The following is a 24,890-nucleotide window of genomic DNA, read 5'->3' on the forward strand; positions in this document are numbered from 1 at the left end:
CCCTATAGCGCAGTAGACATACCCTGCCGCCAGTGATGGAAACAGGCGAAATCGAGATATCGCTGTCAAAAATTAAAAAAAAATTAAAATAAAAAAAAATTTAAATTTATTCCGATGATAGAACCACAGACCGTTGTTTTTTAATGTCAGATAACACTGGGGTCCCAAGTCTTACTTAAAAGATAACCCTTGTCTCTGTTAATAAGATTGTCAGATAACCGAATCTCTATGGATTCTTTTAAAACACAGTCCCAATAGCGAGATGCAGGGGCAACCATTTGTGTCTCGTCATATAGTATTCTGTGTCCCTCGGTGAGACAGTGTTCCGCCACTGCAGATTTCTCAGGTTGAAGCAGCCGTGTGTGCTGCTGATGCTCAACACATCGGTCCTGAATGGTCCGGATTGTCTGACCAATATAAGCCTTTCCACAGTGGCAAGGGATCTTGTACACACCGGGCTTCCTCAAACCCAAGTCATCCTTAATAGAGCCAAGGAGCGCTCTAATCTTGGCTGGCAGACGAAAAATACTTTTGATGTGATATCTTTTCAGAATCCTTCCAATCTTCGAGGAAATGCTCCCAGCAAAAGGCAGAAAAGCTACCGATTGGCAGGTATCTTCTGGTGGTTCAGGCGAAGGTCCAAACTGGAAAGCACTACGGATCTGTTTATCTGTATAGCCATTCTGCTTGAACACAATCTTAAGATGGTCCAATTCTTGTGTCAAGCTTTCTCCATCTGAAATGGCAGAAGCTCTTCCCGCCAACGTCCGCAGGACCCCAGTACGCTGGAACGATGGATGACAGCTAGAAGCATGTAAGTAATGGTCCGTGTGCGTAGGCTTTCGATAAACGCTGTGTCCCAGTGTCCCATCATCCTTTCTGTACACCAGAACATCCAGAAACGGAAGTTTTCCATCACTTTCCACCTCCATGGTAAATTTGATGCTAGGATGCAGGGAATTGAAGTGATCTAGGAGGCGGTTCATAGCTTCTCTCCCATGAGGCCACACCATAAACGTATCGTCAACGTACCTCCAAAAACAGTTTGGTTTGAAGGACGCCGTCTTCAGCGCCATGTCCTCAAAATCTTCCATAAAAAGATTGGCAACTATTGGGGACAAAGGGATCCCCATAGCCACTCCGTCAGTCTGTTCAAAATATTTGTCATTGAATAAAAAGTACGTTGACGTTAACACGTGGTGACAAAGCCTGGTTGTTTCCTCATCCAGTTTCTCACCAATTAATTGCAAGGATTCTTCCAGAGGAACCCGGGTAAAAAGCGACACGACATCAAAGCTCACAAGCAAATCCCAGGAACTAAGAGACAAGGACTTCAATCTCTGAATAAACACCATAGAATTGGAAATGTGATGTTTGCATTTACCGACGTGAGGGCCAAGAACAGATGCTAAATACTTGGCTAGATTGTAGGTAGGAGCACCCAAATTACTCACGATCGGACGGAGCGGGACCCCTTTCTTATGAATCTTGGGTAGAACGTATAATCTCAGTGGCACGGCAGCACCAGGACAAAGTTTTTTGAGAACGTCATCAGGTAAAGAACTCTTCTTCAACAGTGAAAGCGTCTTCCGTTTTATCCGTTCAGTTGGATCATCCTACAATGTTCTGTATGCTGAGTCTTCAAGTAAGAGATTCATCTTTCCTAGATAGTCATCACGTGACAGAAGAACAGTTGCGTTGCCTTTCTCCGCTGGTAGAACTATCAGATCTTCGTCTTCTCTAATGGACCGGACGGCTGCCCTTTCGAGAGAGGAGATGTTACTCCGTGGAGACGGAACACTGTCTCACCGAGGGACACAGAATACTATATGACGAGACACAAATGGTTGCCCCTGGATCTCGCTATTGTGACTGTGTTTTAAAAGAATCCATAGAGATTCGGTTATCTGACAATCTTATTAATAGAGACAAGGGTTATCTTTTAAGTAAGACTTGGGACCCAGTGTTATCTGACATTAAAAAACAACGGTCTGTGGTTCTATCGTCGGAATAAATTTTAATTTTTTTTATTTTTATTTTTTTAAATTTTTGACAGCAATATCTCGATTTTGCCTGTTTCCATCACTGGCGGCGGGGTATGTCTACTGCGCTAGAGGGCAGTTACGGCACCTTCTCGCGCATGCATTGTGGGTCTTCTGCGGCCTATATAGGGGCTGCCGCTTGCGCTGGGAAGTCAGTTCCAGTGAGATCGTGCACCAGCACTCTCACCTGAAGATGGCGGCCAGTTGGACCGCGGAAATATTGTGTCATGAAGACGTTATGATCCGGCTACATACCCGAGAAGAATATTATCAATTATTACGCCGGGAAAGCCTTCATAGTCACAGACATCAAAGTTGTTATCATCTTATTTAAAACTACTTTGTAGAACATATCAGAGGATATTGTAACAACTTGAAATTAGCTTAAAAATATTTAAGGAATTTTGACTGAATATTTGAGCTAATTAATTTGTAAACTTTGTGTCAAATATGCAGGAATAATATTAGTAACAAGACTCATGGAGTAATTAAAATGTAAATCAACCTCGACTAAGTAAAATTTAAATTAACTTTTTTCTGTCTTAATTGTTTATGAAATGTATTTTTCTAATTTTCAATATAAACCCCCCCCCCCCTCCCCCCCCATCAACCATGGAATTGCCATTGGTGGGGATACAGATAGCCATACCGTAGGTACAACCACAACGGAGGGGTATCTGTTGAGAGGCCAAACAAACGTGTGGTTCCTGAAGAGGGGCAGCAGCCTTTTCAGTAGTTGCAAGGGCAACAGTCTGGATGATTGGCTGATCTGGCCTAGTAACAATAACCAAAACGGCCTCGCTGTGCTGGTACTGAAAACGGCTGAAAGCAAGGGGAAACTACGGCCATAATTTTTCCCGAGGGCATGCAGCTTTACTGTATGATTAAATGATGATGGCGTCCTCTTGGGTAAAATATTCTGAAGGTAAAATAGTCTCCCATTTGGATCTCCAGGCGGTGACTACTCAAGAGGATGTCGTTATCAGGAGAAAGAAAACTGGTGTACTACGGATCGGAGTGTGGAATGTCAGATCCCTTAATCGAGCAGGTAGGTTAGAAAATTTGAAAAGGGAAATGGATAGGTTAAGGTTAGATATAGTGGGAATTAATGAAGTTCGGTGGCAGGAGGAACAAGACTTCTGGTCAGGTGAATACAGGGTTATAAACACAAAATCAAATAGGGGTAATGCAGGAGTAGGTTTAATAATGAATAGGAAAATAGGAATGCGTGTAAGCTACTACAAACAGCATAGTGAACGCATTATTGTGGCCAAGATAGATACGAAGCCCACACCTACTACAGTAGTACAAGTTTATATGCCAACTAGCTCTGCAGATGACGAAGAAATTGAAGAAATGTATGATGAAATAAAAGAAAATATTCAGATAGTGATGGGAGACGAAAATTTAATAGTCATGGGTGACTGGAATTCGAGTGTAGGAAAAGGGAGAGAAGGAAACGTAGCAGGTGAATATGGATTGGGGCTAAGAAATACTTCATCCCTCAAAGCTACACATTTTGCACAGAGCACAACTTAATCGTAGCTACCACTTGGTTTAAGAATCATGAAAGAAGGTTGTATACACGGAAGAACCCTGGAGATACTAAAAGGTATCAGATAGACTATATAACGGTAAGACAGAGATTTAGGAACCAAGTTTTAAATTGTAAGATGTTTCCAGGGGCAGATGTGGACTCTGACCACAATATATTGGTTGTGAACTATACATTAAAACCGAAGAAACTTCAAAAAGGTGGGAATTTAAGGAGATGGGACCTAGATATATTGAAAGAACCAGAGGTTGTACAGAGTTTCAGGGAGAGCATAAGGGAACAATTGACAGGAATGGGGGAAAGAAATACAGTAGAAGAAGAATGTGTAGCTTTGAGGGATGAAGTACTGAAGGCAGCAGAGGATCAAGTACATAAAAAGACGAGGGCTAGTAGAAATCCTTGGGTAACAGAAGAAATATTGAATTTAATTGATGAAAGGAGAAAATACAAAAATGCAGTAAAAGAAGCGGGCAGAAAGGAATACAAACGTCTCAAAAATGAGATAGACACGAAGTCAAAATGGCTAAGCAGGGATGGCTAGGGGACAAATGTAAGGATGTAGAGGCTTATCTCACTACGGGTGAGATAGATACTGCCTACAGGAAAATTAAAGAGACCTTTGGAGATAAGAGAACCACTTGTATGAACATCAAGAGCTCAGACGGAAACCCAGTTCTAAGCAAAGAAGGGATAGCAGAAAGGTGGAAGGAGTATATAGAGGGTCTATACAAGGGCGATGAGCTTGAGAACAATATTATGGAAATGGAAAGGATGTAGATGAAGATGAAATGGGAGATATGATACTGCGTGAAGAGTTTGACAGAGCACTGAAAGACCTGAGTCGAAACAAGGACCCCGGAGTAGGCAACATTCCATTGGAACTACTGACGGATTTGGGAGAGCCAGTCCTGACAAAACTCTACCATCTGGCGAGCAAGATGTATCAGACAGGCGAACTACCCTCAGACTTCAAGAAGAATATAATAATTCCAATCCCAAAGAAAGCAGGTGTTGACAGATGTGAAAATTACTGAACAATCAGTTTAATAAGCCACAGCTGCAAAATACTAAGACGAATTCTTTACAGACGAATGGAAAAAAGAAACCAACCTCTGGGAAGATCAGGTTGGATTCCGTAGAAATGCTGAAACATGTGAGGCAATACTCACCCTAGTACTTATCTTAGAAAATAAATTAAGGAAAGGCAAAACTACATTTCTAGCATTTGTAGACTTAGAGAAAGCTTTTGACAATGTTGACTGGAATACACCCTTTCAAATTCTAAAGGTGGCAGGGGTAATATACAGGGAGCGAAAGGCTGTTTACAATTTTTACAGAAAGCAGATGGCAGTTATAAGATTCGAAGGGCATGAAAGGGAAGCAGCGGTTGGGAAGGGAGTGAGACAGGGTTGTAGCCTGTCCCCGATGTTATTCAATCTGTATATTGAGCAAGCAGTAAAGGAAACAAAAGAAAAATTCGAAGTAGGTATTAAAATCCATGGAGAAGAAATAAAAACTTTGAGGTTCGCTGATGACATTGTAATTCTGTCAGAGACAGCAAAGGACTTGGAAGAGCAGTTGAACGGAATGGACAGTGTTTTGAAAGGAGGATATAAGATGAACATCAACAAAAGCAAAACAAGGATAATGGAATGTAGTCAAATTAAGTCGGGTGATGCTGAGAGAATTAGATTATGAAACAAGACACTTAAAGTAGTAAAGGAGTTTTGGTATTTGGGGAGCAAAATAACTGATGATGGACGAAGTAGAGAGGATACAAAATGTAGACTGGCAACGGCAAGGAAAGAGTTTCTGAAGAAGAGAGATTTGTTAACATCGAGTATAGATTTAAGTGTCAGGAAGTCATTTCTGAAAGTATTTGTATGGAGTGTAGCCATGTATGGAAGTGAAACGTGGACGATAAATAGTTTGGACAAAAAGAGAATAGAAGCTTTCGAAATGTGGTGCTACAGAAGAATGCTGAAGATTAGATGGGTAGATCACATAACTAATGAGGAAGTATTGAATAGGATTGGGGAGAAGAGAAGTTTGTGGGATAAATTGACCAGAAGAAGGGATCGGTTGGTAGGACATGTTCTGAGGCATCGAGGGATCACCAATTTAGTATTGGAGGGTAGCTTGGAGGGTAAAAATCGTAGAGGGAGACCAAGAGATGAATACACTAAGCAGATTCAGAAGGATGTAGGTTGCAGTAGGTACTGGGAGATGAAGAAGCTTGCGCAGGATAGAGTAGCATGGAGAGCTGTATCAAACTAGTCTCAGGACTGAAGACCACAACAACAACAACAATATAAAACATACGTATTTCTGTATAAATTCTGCTTATATAAGGCTTGTAACCATATTGTACACTAGCAAATTCTTTATGAAAATTATTAAAGATGTACAACTTTTAATTGTAATTCTGATTATGCAGTTGTCTTAACAATACTTTGTAAAATGCTGCTTGTTGGAGTACATTTATAGGGGCCATCAGCACTAACTTAACTGAGTGCTGTCCTAATCACAGCTGAGTGCAGTTATTGTCATGTTAAGGGTTTGACATTGTTGTGTAAAATTGTATTTTTTCTAGTGAAATGGGATTAAATTAAAGCAGAACAAGTGGAAATAGTTGTCTGGTTATTAAATCACCTACAAAAACTAGGCTGATAAGTGAGTTATGCTTTCCAGAATTGAATATAAATTTAAAAACTTTACTTAGTTATACATTTGCCATTCCAAATTTTACTGCACAGTGTTTTATATTGGCAATCATTTCAATAAAATTCCTGGTAGAGCTTCAAAGAATATTTTTTTTGTACTGATTATGACTCTCTTGTTTCACAAAGTTTCTGATGTTAAGATGTTACAAGTCTTCTTAGTATTATAAAAAGGGCAAGGGCAATTTGGAGCATTATAAGACATGAAGTGAATGAAATCAGTAAGCCAAATGATACTTGAGTCCCAGATGACAACAGCAACAAGACAGACACAACAAGATTCAAATCATTAGCTACTACAAGGGCCCCCAAAAAGCTTCCATTCAAAGGCCGTACAGTCCAGAATTGGTGAGTCAATCACGCAAAATTCCCATCAGCACTGAGGCAATCACTGAAGAAGTCCAAAACTGCCTGCTGTACATCCTTGTCTGACAAGAATTGTCACCCTTCACGGCCCCTTTTAAGGGCCCAAAGGCATGATAATTGCATGAGGAGACATCAGGACTACAGCCAGGTGCTCAAATGTCTCCCACTTGAATTGGCGTAACTCCTGGGTGTTAACATTTGCTATATGAGGACATGGATTATCATGAAGCAGCTGCACCCCACAATGGTGATTTGTGATGGACATGCTGCCACATACACATTCTTCATTCTCCAATGAATATTTACTGGTGTTTGCTCTTCAGCAGCCAAGAAAAGAACAGCATGTAGGTCCTGTTTGGATACATTTAGTAATAATGACACTGTAGTTCACATTGCCGCATTTACCGCACGCAAGTCTGAAAGACATGAATGTCCCACTAACCCCTTGCCTTCATGTTGGTGCTTTAGATACATGCAACAGAGTCTTGCTACATTGCATATACACTGCAGCAACAACCTCAAATGGAAATCCTTCAGTCACCCTTTATATATTTTTCCCGATAGTTGATGAAACCATGAGGACAAAAAATGGTCCATCAAAAGCAGTTCCATTACACTTAATTAGAAAGGCAATGCATATGCCATCACCAGACATCAGTTTTGCTGAATCAATAAGTCACTCAAAAGCAGCAAATATTCTGGCCAACATTTGTTTCCCCTCCTCCTTGCAACAGGTGATCTCTCTTACCCTGGGGCCAGGATGACCTGTCCCTCCTTTTTAACCTCCTCCTATTTAACCCTCTCTGTTCCCTGAGGAAGTAACTGTTAGTTCCAAAAGTTAAGATAGAGGATGCATTTTTATATGCATCAATCAGCAGTATATTCATATTTCTCTTTAAGGTAAGTACTGGGCAGCAATTCTGTTCCATAATTTTAAAGCTTCTTTTAAGGCAATTTTCCTTTGGAAACACTCAACTGTTATGGGTATAACATCATTTGTAGGTTGTGCTGGAAATTAAAAACTGTGAACTACAATTTTTACCATCACAGCAGACCAAAATAAATTTTGTAATTTTCTCATTTTCACTTGTTAGCTTTGACTCTTTTGTTTCTGGACTAGGTTTCCTTACCTCAAAGTGATGATTTTGCCCTTTCCCATTTTCTCTGAAAGTTTTACTCCCCTGTATATCCAGCAAACAGATGTATAACTGCATACTGAGTGCAGTACATGCTGTAATTTCTCTCTCATTATCCTTATACAACCCACAGTATATTATGGAGGTACCAGAACTGTTATACAGTCTTCATTGTCACTGGTCCGATAAACTCACATGAATAAGTTTCATACAAACATCTCCACATTCCTTCCAAACATTCTCACTCTAATTTCCTGAGTGCTTCTGTTACACTTTGGTATAAAGACATAAATTGACCTGCTATGATTCCTGAATTCATTTGATGTTCACCGTTATGTCTGCTTGAGCCAATTCACACTGGCTCTGTCTCATTATTAGCAGATGATAATACCTCTTACATTCAGTAGAAACACACTTTTTGGCCATTTGACACATATAACGTTTTCAACAATTTAGCTCAAGACAGGGAAACAACCTGTCACTCTGCAGTGCGTAATCAGGTGGTTCTCTGTAAATAACATCAGAAGTAGGAGAAGCTGGCAAGATTTATAAGACATTTAGTGCAACAGGAAACAACCTTGCCACATCACCAACGACTCATTCACAGCAGTGGTATGAAGCAATTTCACAGATGCTAGCACAGCACCAGTTACTTTGTGGACAGTATTCAACTCCATCAAGATCCGGGAAAAGCTACAACTTTCAGCAGTATCTAATGGTGATAGTTACATGTGAAACTATGTCTTGCAAAGAAAAAAACAAGTAGGGGAATTACAGTGTATCAAGCACAGTAAAAAATAATTGCTACTTACTTTAAGACAGATATAAGTAAAAAAATAAACTAAGTGTGATGTACAAACATTATACCGTAACTGCTGCAATTGATGCTGTTGGTAAATACTCCTGTTACTGATATTAATTATTTTCATACCTTTACTTTCTGTTCTTACTCTTTGGTTCTGTTAAGTAAGGCAGTGTCAAGAGTCTGAATTGTACTTTCATTCTCTTATGCATTTCTCCTATCTTCATCTTTTTCATTCCCCTGTCCTTTTCTCGTATCTCCACAGGGTTGACTTGTTAATTTTCGTATTTACCATAGCAGTATAGAGGTAGACCTGATACCCTTTCCTGTCACCCCCCACCACCCCCAATAGTATTTGTGCACACCTGACTATCTGTGTATTCTATGTGAAAGTGTGCAAACTTTTCTAAATGTGTAACTGAGGCAGGATGTGAGTATCACCCAGTTATTCAGCTTGTCAGACACTGAAAAACACTTAAAAACCACGTCTGGGGTGGTTGACACACCGGCCCTTGTCAGTAATCCATCGGGTGGATTCAATCCCATGCTGGTACGTCCCTCTGAATCCCAAAAGTGGAGTACTAACATATGTGGCTATCCACATGGGTTCTGTTTATTTCTCTTATGTGTTCCTTATACCTGGTGTCAACATCATTCTAGTCAATTCCTGTGTGCATTACATTGCAATTCTCACAGCAGAATGAACAGATACTTGATAGGTAGTATTTGACTGCCCTGATCATGATTTTTGAATGCATTTTGGTGTCGAATTATTTGCTTTTGTAAGCTAGATATATCTAACATTTTTTATTAATACAGAAAAAGTGAAGCAACCAGAAGGGGAGAAGAAAATGAAATAAAGTTCCACTAGTTAAAAGATTTTGTGATGTTATTCAGTGTTTACAAAATTGTGTCAAATTTATGAAGAACTTGGCAGTATAAGCCCACTTAGCAGTGGCCTGGATGCAGAGGCAGATTCGGTTGGAAAGGTTGTCATAAAGCCATTCATAGCATCCTCTCCATTCATAGTATCCTCTCCACAACTGCTGTACCTGATCCTGGACACTGGCACTGGGATGAAGTTGATGTTCAATCTGGTCACACACATTCTATTGGAGACAGATCTGAGGATCTTGCTGGCAATGGGAATAGCTCAAAATCGCACAGGCAGTTTATAGAGCCATGTGCCATGTGTGGATGAGCAATGTCTTTTAAAATAGCACCAAGATATTGTCACATGAGAGGTGGTAAAAATGAGGATCCAAGACATCTGCAATGCACCATTGTGCTGACAGCATTCCCTCAGTCACTACTGGCTGTGACCTGAAGACCTACCCAAAGGCTCTCCCCACTCTGATGTCAAGAAAAGCACTACCCCGCCTCTGCGAAACTGTTGATAAATGGGACCTCTCCATAGGTCATTGCAATACTCACTGACAATGGTAGTGCAGAACTGTGACTCATCCTGAGCACAATGTGACTCCAATCATAAGCAGTCCGTGCTTTCAATCACAGCAGCACTCCAGATACAGTTGCTCACGTTGTGGTGGTAGTGGCAGTGTAGACATGGGACATCAATTTCCTAGTCCAGCTGCTGCTACTCTCTGCCCAATGGTGCGGTATGGTACACAATATTGCCGAGTGTCCAATAGTTGTTCTCAGATGGTTGGTACATATGCGAAACGGGTTACAGTGCACTTTGTGTACAATATGGTGATACTCCATTGTGGTTGTCAGATCTGGTTGACCAGAGTCTTTACAGTGAGTGCGCCACCTCTCTTGTTCCCAGGCAGCCATGTTGGGCCAATATCACATCTGTATGCCCCACACATCTAGATATTGCACAGTTCAACCAGCAGGCCAGATACGACCCACTGTAGACACCATTAAAACTCTGCCTGGTACTGGCAATGCCGACTCACAAGAATATGTTGCATCTACACGTCCTTCATGTCGATCACTCAATGCCTGGTAGTGTTCACACCCCTTATATCCTATCAGGCCAAGTAACAACATTAAACATGAGCAACACTAAACATGAAACAACACTAAACACGAAACAAAAATGCACTCCAGTGGCCTATTCCACCTGTCTCAGGGAACTGCAACTCTAATTATTTATACACCCCTGGATGATGTGTATGTGTATGAATTTTTTTTTAAATTTTTTTTATTTATGTCTATGGACCATTCTGTACAATGGTATTTGACAAGTTCACATGAAGTTTGAAAAATTTCAAATTTCAAAAATACATAACTACCTGCATACATCAGTAAAATAGCCTCTAAAATACAAGCATGTGAAAAACATCAATATGCCAAAGATTAAAGTCACTTTATGCTTTCTGAAAGTTTTTTACATATTTGCACAGTCACAAATGAAGCCTTGCATCAGTTTTTAGTTTCAAGGTATTCTTGAACACTGAATGGATAAGTTTTACTCAAGTGACATTTTAGTTTACTTCTGAAAGCAGACCTATTATCTATTATCTTTATATAGTTTGGCAAACTATTGTATACAACGCATCCTGTTTTTAGTTACTTTATCAGTTAATTTGAGCCTATTTCTTACACTATGATAATCATTTTTATTTATTTTTTGTTATAATTATGGATATCTGTGTGTACAAATATTTGTTTCAGTACTGTTAATATGCGTAGTTCCCTGAATTTATTTCTGCAGAACATAGTTTTGTTATGCATCTTACAGCCTTCTTCTGTAGCTTTAGTACTCTTTGTGTGTTCACATTTGCAGAATTTCTGTATACAAGGATACCATATGAAATTTGTGAATGAACTAGTCCACAGTACATCGTTCGCAGTGTATGTGTGTTTATTGTCCTTGAAATTTTTCTCATTAGAAATATACTTGAACTCACTTTGTGACAAATATTGTTTACATGTTTCTCTCATGTCAAGTACCCATCCACTGTCATGCCCAGAAATTTATGTGTTTCTGTGTCTTTTACATCCAAGTCTCCTAGCTTGACAGTAATACTGTTCAAGTTAGGTGTTTTGTTTGCATGTATCTGCATATATGTGATTTTATTTAGTTTATAAAAAGAATTTCCTATGAAATAATTGTTTCCACTTTCCATATTTAGAGAAGCTTGCTTTTGTATGCCATCTGTTGAAAGAAACTTATAACGACTGAAGCGACATCTGCATACATGACAGCATTTCCACCTACTAATTTTGGTAATTTCTTGGATCTTCCTTGCTGCCTCCTTTGGGATTACTTTATTCTTTTTTAAAAATGTCAGGAATATTCCTTCTTCCATGTCTAAGTTAATGAGAAAAGTCTGAGGCTTCGCAGCATTTAATTAGTCTAGTAGATATACCGTCCAGCCCCCCAGTAATTTTTGTTTTTAATTGGTGTATTGCTTTTACTAATTCAGGTTCATTTACTGGGAGAAGAAATAAACATTTTGCCACACGAGGAGCGCTTTGCATACATTCTGTGTCAGGAGAGTTTTGCTTTATTAATTTCACATCTATAAGAAAGAAGGTCTTCACTGCCCAAAAATGTGCTGTAAGAATAATATGTGGTGCTCACCCGCAATCGTCTTGTAGACATCTGTTTAAGGAGTTGGGCATTCTGACTACTGCTTCATAGTATATTTATTCACTCACGAAGGTTACTGTAAGTAATCCACTGCAGTTCAAAAGGAACAATGAGGTACATAATTACAATACTAGAAGAAAAAATGGCATTCATTACTCAACATTAAGGGTGTCTTTAGCACAAAAAGGGGGTGCACAACGCTGCAACAAAAAATTTTGACCACTTTCCCAGTGATATAAAATGTCTAACAGACAGAAAGGTAAAATTTGAAAATAAATTGAAACAGTTTCTCTCCTTGACTACTCCTTCTATCCCACAGAAGAATTTCTATATTCGTAATGAGTAAAAGATGCGGGTAGCAATTGCTAACTCAATCTGTATATCTTGTTTTCATTTCAGGGGTAAAAATTATATGGTGATGTTCAGAGTACAAATAAATGTACAAATTAATATGCAATATCAATGTAAAATGAATCATTCCACATCATGACGATTTATCATGCAAAATGATCCATGGAACATGAAAACTAACTAACTAACTCTCCACAACCTCAACATAATGTTGATTTAAAATACTACTGACTACTTTAGGGTCCCTGATTTCCTTCCTATTTTTCTTTTTAGTTATTTTCCCACTGTTTTTCATGTCTACACTTTCCATCTCTTTCTTCCTGTATGGCCGCAGGGTCTTTGTGATATTATTAGAAGCTGTAATTTTGTTTACGAAATAATCTGATTTGGTTTCTTTTATCAATTTCTTATATGATCTCTTCTTGTCCATATGAGCATCACAATTTGCTTACATTGGATTTATTTGGGATTGTTCATACATAGTTTCTAGCTCTTCCCTCTTTGTTTTTACTGTGATCCCATTTTTATTGCACTTACCACTTATATCCATATATACTGATGGGCATGCAAGATCTATTTAACAGGATAATGTTTTGGAAAATGATTCCCAGCCCTTATTTATGTTTGCTGTTTGGTCCAAATCACTCCAGTCTGTAGATTGCATTAATCTTTGTAGCCTCCGTAAGTTGTTTGTTGCAACTCTTTAAAGACTTTATCTGATTTCGTTCTCTTATCTGATACCTCTATTAATACCTCATAGTGGTCAACAGTGGCTGTGTTTATGACCTATACTGTGATTTATTGGTATCTACATGATCTATTTATGTCTCTGTATCTTTACTGTACCTTGTGGGACTATTTACTACCAGACATACATCATAAGTGTTGATTAGATCACTGAAATTCTTAGTACAACAGCTTTCTTTCAATGTGTTAATATTTAGATCGTCTGCTGTTATTACGTATGTGAACTGCCTAACAGTCTCATCTAACAGAACTGCTAGCTGTTTTAGAAAACCATTTACCTGACTGTTCGGTGATCTGTATATCCCTAATATCAAACACTCTTCCCCTTTGAATGTTGTCTGTAGTGTTGCCAATTCAAATAGTATATCTGAACAGTTGTCCACTGTCCATGAACAGGATTCCTCATTTCACTGTGTGCATATACTAAACTCCTCTACCTTCATGTTGACAGCTGCAGAAGTAACTCACTTTTTCATAGTATTTATGTTGTAAACACTAATTTCATTTTCTTTTATCCCAAGTTCTGCCATGGTAAATGTTTGTGGCAGTTGTGCTGCTACTATGAGGGTGGTTTGAAAAGTTCTCAGAATTGCCACGAGAGGTCAGCACTATCGCAACAAGTTGTTCACATGGTATACATTGGACTGTTGTCTGTAAACACATGCCATGTCAGTGCTCTTGGAAGAGAGCTGTGACAGTGATGTGGCTTTGTTGTTGTTCCTGTATAATGATTTGCGAAGGTGGAAAAAAATCAAGATTTGAGCAAGGAATGAAAGGTATGAAAGCAAAGGACATTCGTGCTGTTTTCCAGAACACACTGGGGGGACTCTGCTCCTTCATATTCAACTGCTGCCAAGTGGACACATTAATTTAATTTTGGTTGGGAAAGCTTAGATGATGATCCACGCAGTGGTCGGCCAAGACATGTCACTACTCGGGAAATCATTGCAAAAGTGCACAAAATGGTCATGGAGGATTGCCGACTGAAAGAGCGAGAAATTGCTTATGCCTGCCAGATGTCATCTTAAAGGGGTATGTCAGATTTTAACTGAAGAATTAGAAATCAAAAAAATATCTGCAAGATGGGTGCCATGACTCTTGACACTGGATCAAAAATGTGTGAGAATGGACATATTGGAACAATGTTTGGCCCATTTTAGGAGAAACAAACATGATTTTTATGCTGGTTTGGACCACAGACAAAACACGGGTGCACTACTATAGCCCAGAGAGAAAACAAGAGTAAAAGTAGTGGAAACATGCTGATTCTTCACCACCAAAGAAACCAAAGACAATTCCTTCAGTGGGAAAGCCATGGCTTCAGTGTTCTGGGATGTGAAGGGGATTCTGTTTGTGGATTATCTCCCCACTGGGCAAACAATTACTGGAGAATACTATACTAACCTCCTGGACAAATTGAAACAAAAGATAAGTGAAAATAGGCCAGGTTTAGAAAGGAAGAAATTCATTGTCCATCACGAAAATGAGTGCCTGCACACATGTACTGTCGTCATGGCAAAATTACTTGAACTAAGGTATGAATTGCTGCCACACCTGCCTTATTCAACTGATATGGCTCTATCAGACTTCCACCTCTCCCCAAACCTGAAAATTTTTCTTGGTGGACAAAGATTCACTTCAAATGAAGAATTGATAGGCAGAGTTGATAACCATTTTGCAGGCCTGGAGGAAACTCATTTTCAAGATGGGATTAAGGCGCTGGAACATCGATGGACCAAGTGCATTAATCTACAAGAAGACTACATTGAAAAATAAAACAAAATTCAATGATGGAAGTACTATTTTTCCATTCTGTTCTGAGAACTATTCAAACCACCCTGATAGTACTTTTATCTCCTTTAATTTACTAGATGTGCACTGTACATTTTCACGCAGAATTCTTACAGTAGAAACGTTTATATCTGTTTCTAAATTTTTCTTTTTTCCTTTTTTTCCAGTTTCTGTAACATCTGAACTATGTCTCTGAACACTATTTTGATTGTTATTTATCCTGCGTGAGTACAGAGAGATAATCTGGCCTATCAAGTTGGTCGTGGAGAGGTTGGTTGTCTGCACATTTGTTGTAAGGGTGAAGACCGTAATGCTTCCGTATTTACAGTTTTTGTGTCACTGGCTGGGGCATGACAGTTCATAAAAAATTTTCATTCCATTTACTCATATCTCTGTTTCTGGCAGATGAACTAGTGCCAGCACTATCTTTCCTCTTAGCTGCTGATGTGGCTATATCTGTGGTTCTGTTGCAACCTGCTGAAGTAGTTGCTGCTGTTGGTTCAGTAGCAGGTTCTACATATGGTTCATAACAGCCCATCTTACTGACTGTCTTTTGGGATTTACTTTCAATTGCTTCACTTATTGACTTTCCTAACATGCACTTTCCTGTACTATTCAAGTGAAGTACATCTGGTGAAATAGGCTCTATCAAGGGAGCTGACACCTATTAATTTGACATTACTGAACATCTTACATAGTAACCTGTTACAATATTTCTTGTCACTTCTTTGAAATCGGCACCTGGCTTAATCATACTTGTCATTGCCAAGTCCTTTTGCGTGGTTGGCTCCATATACATCAATCCCCCCCCCCTCCTCAGCGCATAGCTCATTTTTATTTACACTTTTTGTATGTATGTTTGGGTCATTTTTCATAGAAACATTTGTATGATCAGCAATTGTACTGTTTATTTGTTGTTATCAATCTATTGTTCACTTCTGGTGGAGGTAAAAACTCTTTTATCATTGTTCATTTCACTGCATTTTTTCTTTGGTCCCAAGAGCAGCAAATTTATTCATGATGCTTAATATGTTCACACTTTTAGTTTTGTTTCAAACAACATTTAATGAGACACTATTTCTAGGTTAGCACCATTTGTCACAATTTACATTTGAATTGCTCAAATGACAACAATCTTTACGAGGCAGTTTCTTCTCTAAATTCGCACATTTTTCACTCAAAGCATTGCATTTCTTTTTTAAGGTGTCAAGATCATTTTTCAGTCCTTTTATTAACTCATCTTTGTCCATCAAAACGTTTTCAATTTCTCACTGGCATGTAATGGGCTCTTGACATGACCACAAGAAACAATTTGTTACAAATTTTATAGATACCTTTGAGAATATCTCATGGAATACACTGACACCCAACCATGTATTCTGGATACTTCACTTTTTTTGACCCGGCAGTGTATGTTGTCTACTTGGTTTGTTCTTTGTTTTATATCTTGGTATTTTTTGTTGCTTTTTCTTGCTTTATTTTCTTAATTTTCTTTGCCTGCACTGTCAGTGTATGTATACGTTTCAGTTAATGTGTTAGTATGGTTCCACTGATTATCCTATGTTTTTAGGCAACTGGTTTCTTATTTCTTCAATTTGTTGTTTCTTATTACAGTTTTCACTGCTATACATTTTATAACACATAACTCTTTTCTACAGTAAATTACTGAATTTAATGTTAAAAAGCAAGATGTGGCACAAGCAAAAGGATGTAAGTGACATTATAAATAAGAAGAATGGAAATGAAGACCACACGAGCAAGTCCTTAGGAACATTTAGAGGCAGCCTCTACTTTGCCTTGGTGCGCCATAATCTCTTTGCGATATATCATTTACAAAATGAAATTTAACACAAGAAAAGACAATAACATTGCTAGCTAAATTTACAAATACGACAATGTAACGAGAAGTTATGAATTTTCAACATAGTGATTTGATGGAAAACCTATCCAAAAACAGGAATTTCATAAGTATTTGTCATTCTTTACCTGGGTATTGAAAACACATTCATTTTTCCCAGTGGCTCTGTGCATCACTTGAGGATCAGTCGGTTTTCCAACAAGGGACAGTGACAGAAGAGGAACTATAATGCATACCAGCCACATTATATGCCCTGCAGATCAAAATGAAAAGATATCAGTTCAGATATACTCCTGGAATGTCACCATCACTTTACATATAAACAAAAAATGGAAACATGAGCCTGAAAATATCTTGGACGAGGCATCTTATTCTAAAAATTTCTATTATAAGTTACATAAGGAACAATGGAAATGGATGACGGGGTCCCGGTCTCGATTCTCAGCTGGGTTGGGAATTTTCTATGCTCGGGGACGGAGAGTTTATATTTTCCTCATCATTTCATTGTCATTTGTGAAAGTGGCTAGACTGGACTGTTTAAAGATTGGGACTTTGTATGGGTGTTGATGACTGCAGAGTTGAGTGCACCACAAACCAAACATCATCATCATCAACAGAGGAAATAGGAAATGTTGTATTTATCATGAATCTCTCAACTGGAAAAAAGAAGGGTAAAAGAACAGACTGCCAAAATTACAGACCAATATCCTGAACAACAGTTTACTTCAGAATTCTTGAACATATTCTGAGTTTGAATATAATAAATTTGCCACCGACCAAAAGGCTTATGTCCACAAACTAGTGCAGTTTTAGAAAGCATCATTCATGCAAAACTCAGCTTTCCATTTATACTGCAAACCACTGATGAAGAGCAGCGAACCACGGATGAAGAGCACCAGGCAAATTTGGTATTTCTAGATTTCCAAAATGCATTTGACATGGTGCCCTCCTGCAGGCTGTTAACAAAGGTATGAGTGTATAGAATAGGTTCCCAGGTATGTGAGTGGATTGGAGACTTTTTAAATAATAGACTCCAGTATACTGTCCTCACTGGCAAGTGTTCCACAGAGACAAGGGTATCTTACAGGAGTGCCCCATGGAAGTGTGATAGAACTGATATTTTCTATATAAATAAATGATTTGACAGACAGGATTGGTAGCAATCTGCAGTTGTTTACTGGTGATGCTGGGGTGTATGGGATATGGGAAGTTGGCAAAACTATGTCACTGTAGAAGTACACAAGAAACTTAGACAACATTTCTAGTTGGTGTGGCAAGCTAACTCTAAATGTATGAAAATGTAAGTTAATGTAGATGAGTATGAAAAACAAACCTCTTGGATACAGCATCAGTAGTGCCCTGCTTGACACAGTCACATCATTAAAGTATCTGGATGTAATGCTGCAAAGCCAAATAAAATGGAACAAGCAAGAGGGGATTGTGGTGGGGAAGGCCAATAGTTGACTTCGGCTTATTAGGAGAATTTTGGGAAAGTGTGGGAAATCTGCAACGGAGATTGCACATACGACACTAGTGCAACCTATTCCTAAGTCCTGCTAAGTGTCTGGGGTCAGCACCAGGTCAGATTAAAGGAAGACATTGAAGCAATTCTGAGGTGGTCTGCTAAGTTTGTTACCGGTAGGTTTGAGCAACACGTAAGTACTACAGAGATGCTTCAAGAACACAAAAGGGAATCCCTGGAGGGGTGGCAATGTTCTTTTCAAGAAACACTTCTAAGAAAAGCTAGAGAACCAGCATTTGAAGCTGACTGCCATTCTGTGTGTGGGCTACGAAAATAAGATACAAGAAATTAGGGCTCATACAAAGACATTTAGACAGTGTTTTTCTCTTGCTCTATTTGGGAGTGGAACAGGACAGGAAATGACTATTAGTGGTGCAGGATACCCTCTGCCACGCACTGCATGGTGGCTTGTGGAATATGGATGTAGATGTAGATGTACACTGAAGAGTCAAATAAACTGGTACACCTGCCTAATATCGTGTAGCAGATACATGAGCACGCAGAAGTGCCGCAACACAACACGGCATGGACTCACTAATGTCTGAAGTAGTGCTGGAGGGAACTCACTCCATGAATCCTGTAGGGCTGTCCATAAATCTGTAAGAGTACAAGGGGGTGGAGATATCTTCTGAACAGTGCGTTGCAAGTGTGGTGTCCCACCCCTCATTAAATCGATCAAGACTTATACGAATAATTCTAAGAACAGTTATTATTATTAAGTTCTTTAAGTTGGTTTTGGGTTTTCAGAAATACTGTGGGAAGAAAGTTTATTTATGTTGCAGATAATATGCAAGATGTTGCCCAACGATCACCACGTAAGTTCGACGTAGTGGCAAGTGGGCAAGGAATAAAATGAATGCTGAAAACTACCGTGAGCCATGGAAGAGCCTGGGCCGCAAGGGCGTCAAGCTTCCTAGGTGGTTGTTGGACAACGTCAAAGGAAGAGATATTTTGATTTCTCTTTGTAAACAGATCGAAGGAGTCTTGAAAGGTTCATGTAAAACGTATGCCTGTAATACTTCCACAGTTATTAAAAAGTTGTTAAACAGCAAAACCAATAGTTCTTCATTTATATAGATAAAAAGTAGTAAAGATATAGGAAAGGAAGAGTTGCGGCGTCAGAACAAAAAGTGATACATCGCTCAGCAACGAAGAAGGACGTAAACAGCAGGCGTTACGTGGTGAACACAAATCAACTGCTAAAATAGTAAGTCTGTAATTAAGCATAAAGCCATATAACACTGCACATGGCAACTGTGAACTTTCTTCCCACTGTATTTCATTAGATAATAATAATAACTGTTCTTACAATTATTCATATAAGTCTTGGTCGATTTAATGAGGGGTGGGACAGGCCTAAGTCTTGTGACACCACACAAGGCACCCCAGATATGCTCAATAATGTTCGTGTCTGGGGAGTTTGGTGGCCAGTGGAAGAGTTAAACTCATAAGAGTGCTCCTGGAGCTACTCTGTAGCAATTCTAGATGGGTAGAGTGTCGCATTGTCCTACTGGAATTGCCCAAGTTCATTGGAATGCGTAATGGACATGAATGGCTGCAGGTTATCAGATAGGATGCTTACGTATGTGTCATCTGTCAGAGTCATATCTAGACGTATCAGGGGTCCCATATCACTCCAACTGCACATGCCTCACACCACTGCAGAGCCTCCACCAGCTTGAACAGTCCCTGCTGACATGCAGGATCCATGGATTCATGAGGTTGTCTCCATACCTGTACACGTCCATCAATTTGATACAATTTGAAATGAGAATAATCTGACCAGGCAACATGTTTCCAGTCATCAACAGTCCAATGTCAGTGCCAATGGGCCCAGGTGAGGTGTAAAGCTTTGTGTCATGCAGTTATCAAGAGTACATGAGTGGGTCTTCAGCTTCAAAACCCATATCAATGATGTTTCGCTGAATGGTTCACACACTGATACTTGTTGATGGCAAACAGGGTGTATACGTGGACAAGGAAAAAGATTCCCAGATTTTTCCCGGATCTCCCAGTTAAATATACATTTTCTCCCGGGTGAAAATGCACTTTTTCCGTGTTAAGTAACAGTATACTTTCCGTCTGAACTGTTATACTTATCAACCTTTTCAATGGATATGGTTTTATACAGCAGCGTAGAATTTCTTGGCACTTTAGGAAAAGAAACTCAGGGGAAAAAACAGGCTGTGGAAACATCTTTTGACGCGCAGCAACACGTACGCTGCATACTTTCGTATTACGGAAGTATATATTCGAATTCCACCACAGGAAAAGATAATTGTTTAAGTTAATATACGTAGTGTTGCTACAAGAAAATAAAAGCTTTTGCATATAACATTTGCCTCTAAGATTAAAAGCTACAAGAGAAACTATGTTTTCATATATAATGTTGATCTGTTTAACGCATGTTACACTTTAAGATACATCACACAAATACGCCAGTAAAACTTTTAATACCGACATATATCTCTTATCTTCTGGGCTTGAAATTCTTCTAAATGGCTCGTCATCAAAGAGTTGATTTAAAAAAAAGAGCAAACACTCTGTGATTTAAGAAATTCATCATACATTCTCGCACATAGTTCATCTTGCGTAAAAGGAAATTTACTTTGAAAATAACACTTTTCGAACCACAATTCGCAATATTTCCCACGACCTGTTAGGAATAGATTCATTTCAGCAGTTGCCTAAGAGCGCCACATAAGAGGCGTCACTGCGCTTACGGAGCTACAGTGACGTAGGAAGCCCTATGTTCGAGCGTATGAAACATTAAAAAGACCTTTCTTACATTATATCATAAAAGAAACAAGACATCAGAGGAGACACCAAGAGCGTCGGAATTTCGTGAACCATACTAAAATGCATAGTTCGCCTTAAAGCGCACATTCTTATTTCCATATTTCCAACGATGTAGGCTACAATCTGATATTAAGCTTTCCGGTGTGGTTTTTGGGACGTAAATTTTCTTGGATTGCCAGTACTGTATTATCTCATGTTTGGTTCTTTATTATGGAATGATGCTATACGTGCTAGAAGATGAAAAGTGCACTTTAAATGCAGCAAACAGCTGAAACTAGCCAATAGTGTGGAATTAAACACTTCGTTTCAAATAAATTTACTGCCTCAGCAGGAAACCCTAATAAAAGCCAAATTTCTTTAGCAAACTGACAAAATTAACTTTATTGTTCTGCAAGGCGATTAAAGCTTGACTGTCAGAAAGGTGGAAATAAAATAAAATCTGAAACTAGTAACATATTTTAGCCTTCTGTAATTATGTGAATGTATTTTAATTCACTTGATAGCGCCCAGTTACAGAAATCTGCATTGTTTTCATTGGACGTGAGAGCAATAAACGAAGAGGAAACAGAAAAACACTAAATGTAAACACGGGTCACTTGGAGACTAACCCCCCCCCCTTTTCCACTATAAGTCAGACTGCTCTGCGCATCAGAACATCAAAAATAAAAAAAAGAAAAGACTTTTCAAAAATAAGTTCATTTTGTAGTGCACGTCTTTCTGAATAGTCTGATACATAAAACAATAATTAGCGAGGAAATGTAAGACACGTTATTTAGTCATAAGTGTGCCAAAGTGCAGTGCTGCGCATCTTCAAACAACATTCTTACACCACACGTCACTGTATTTCGCTCTGTGGAACTCAAACGTGTATCTTTTGTATTGGATGCCATAAAACTATTTCAGGACAGTGGAAATTAAAATGTCCTGTAGTGCCTCTCCTGCTCCCAGTCGGCCAGTATGACATCCTGCCCCTCTTTTTCTTCAAAAAAAGGAATGACAATTAATACTGGATGGGAACAAGAACGCTTCAGAAAATCTGGACTCTCTATTGCCTATTAGCTAATAACTTGCTTTTCTGTGTGACATAAAATTAAATATAGGATACCTAAAACCAGTAAAGACAAGAGACAGGTAAGACAGTACACATTTCTTCAATCTTTAGGTCCTAGCGATTTTTCTCCCTAAACTTGCAACAGCTTTCCTTTCTGTGAAAGAACTATTACCTTATCAAAGTTCGTCAAACGTTTAGCTACACGAAAAATCGAAATGTCGTCGTCTAATACTGAAAAAGCTGTTAATACAAATAGTACCCAATACTGGTGTGGTTCCTCGGTCTGATTACGTCTATTTTGTCACTGTGTGCTGGATAAAACAAAATAGGCCTTTCTAATATTGCAGCAATTGTAACACACGCCAAATAAGCTAGACTGTTTTGACAATAATGATAATTTTTATAGTATGATAATATAATTCACGAAGTACCAATATGAAATACCTGTTTGGTCTACTACAGTCAAAAAGCTTCATGTTAGGAAATAGTTTCTTATGCACTAGACCGAAAAGTAGTAGAACGAAATTTTTGTATAAATTTGGAATCATAATATTCTTCCATAATTTGTGTGATGCCCCCTTTTCTTCTCCTCCCTCATTCTAATAAACAATCTTATCAGTAATTCTGTAACTATTCCTACCACTGTCAAAATTCATTCTCTGGTTAACTTTACTAACCCTGCCACAATCACCGATTTAATTATCCAGCGATTATTCTCCAGTTAGGCGTGGTCGTACAATGCGTTTTCCGCGCAACTCCCAGAACAGGACTCAAGCAGCTGCTAGCTGGAGACTACAACTGGTTCTGTCTAATGTTGCGATCTGGCCAAAAATTTTCTGTCAGAATTTCACTTTCTTGGATACACCAAGAAGATAATACATAATCTTCCTTGCCTGTTATTCCTGTTAATCGTTTATTTCCACTCTGGTAGTCTGAATGTATGGATTTCGCTAGTAATTATAACAATGCTAAACATTTTCAAACCAAATCAACCACAACAACAAGCAGCAGTTGGCATTCTCCGGTTCACCTTTATAGCCCCATTACGTTTTGTCTGCAGGAAAGTTCATCTCTAGATGCGATGAGCATTCCCCTGGCAGAGAAATCACGTACACTGTGCACGCATTAAAAAATCAACTTGTAATTCATTTACAAATCAACTTAGAAGGTGTTCAAAAATGTCCAAAAACCGGTGGGGGAGCGTTTAAAAATTAGATGAATAATCGATAGACCGATGTGCACTGGATGCTAGGTGCTTTGTGAAACAAGGTTTTTTTCCTCAAGAAAATGACTTTGCCACCTCCCACCGAACTTTCCGCCCGGTTCAGTTACCCCGGTTTGCCTCTCCCAGATCCGGGAGTGCAACACACCTGTGAATCTAGCAGCGTGGGAGTGCCAGTAAAATTTTTCCTGGTTCCCCATGTGGCTGGTTGCTGCTACTGCTGCTTACCCAGCCAACAGCCACATTTCTGTAGCCAGCAGTGGGAGAAGGTATTACTCATACGCGACTCAACTGTGCGTATGCATGACCACGCTCATAACTGCTTAAATGAATCTAATGTAAGCAGTTGTGACTTCACGCTCATCGGAGGCAATTTGTTGTTACGGAGCATTGAATAGTCTTCCTAAAGCCTTTGACACACTTTGCTGCTGGCAGACATTTGTATGAGCACTGTGTTTTGTTGTCGTATATGGCGCATTTCATTTGAAACTTAAGCTTTATTTTCGTTTTTTTCTCTCGTTCATGTTTTAATGCCGTAGTATTATTCTGCAATAGCGGGATACAGTAATATCCTTTGTTAGAGTATCGGTTCTTACCAGTCAAAATTACAAAAATTTAACTGAAAACTAAAATAATGAAAAATTCCTGGAATTCTAAAAAATTCCCATGTTTTTCCCGGTTTTCTCCCGGATGAAAAAATTCCCGAGTTTTTCCAAGATCTCCCGGTTGTCCCAGGTCATATACACCCTGGCCCACCATTGAAATCTGCAGCAATTTGTGGAAGGGTTGCACATCTGTCACGCTGAATGATTCTCTTCAGTCATCATTGGTCCTGTTCTTGCAGGATCTTTCTCCAGCCACAGCGATGTCAAAGATTTTATGTTTTACCGGATTCATGATATTCACAGCACACTTGTGAGATGGTCATATGAGAAAATCCCCACTTTATTGCTGCCTCAGAGATGCTGTGTCCCATCGCTTGTGCGCTGACTATAACAGCATGTTCAAACTCAATTAAATCTTGATAACCTGCAATTGTAGCTGCAGTGACCGATCTAACAACTGCTCCAGACATTTGTCTTATATAGGCATTGCCAACTGCAGTGCTCTATTTTTCCTGTTTACATATCTCTGTATTTGAGTACACATGCCTATACCAATTTCTTTGGCACTTCAGTGTAGATATGCCACTAGATCCTATTCCTATGAATAACTCCAAACTTAAATCCTCATCATAGTGGCACAGTGAACACTGTAGATGGTCAACTTACATGGACCAAATGACTGCTTGTATAAACTGACTCTTTCCTCAAGACCACCATGTGTCCTGGGGTTGAGAAATTGACACTGAAGGTGAGTGAAT

General features: G+C 39.0%; 1 protein-coding gene across 8 annotated transcripts in view; it reads right to left on the reverse strand.

The window, feature by feature from the left end:
• The window catches only part of LOC126334718 (transmembrane protein 94), a 461,078-nt gene that overhangs the window by 45,659 nt on the left and 390,529 nt on the right, over positions 1 to 24,890 (reverse strand). For 6 of the 8 annotated variants that reach the window (XM_049997238.1, XM_049997237.1, XM_049997233.1 and 3 more), the window contains one exon: positions 17,062 to 17,186. The exons of the other annotated variants lie outside the window; for them this stretch is intronic. In XM_049997238.1, the coding sequence (XP_049853195.1) occupies positions 17,062 to 17,186 (125 nt within the window). The remainder of the gene's footprint in view (positions 1 to 17,061; positions 17,187 to 24,890) is intronic. 8 annotated transcript variants of the gene reach the window in all.

This window comes from Schistocerca gregaria, chromosome 2, assembly GCF_023897955.1.
Source record: "Schistocerca gregaria isolate iqSchGreg1 chromosome 2, iqSchGreg1.2, whole genome shotgun sequence".
Taxonomy (NCBI): domain Eukaryota; kingdom Metazoa; phylum Arthropoda; class Insecta; order Orthoptera; family Acrididae; genus Schistocerca; species Schistocerca gregaria.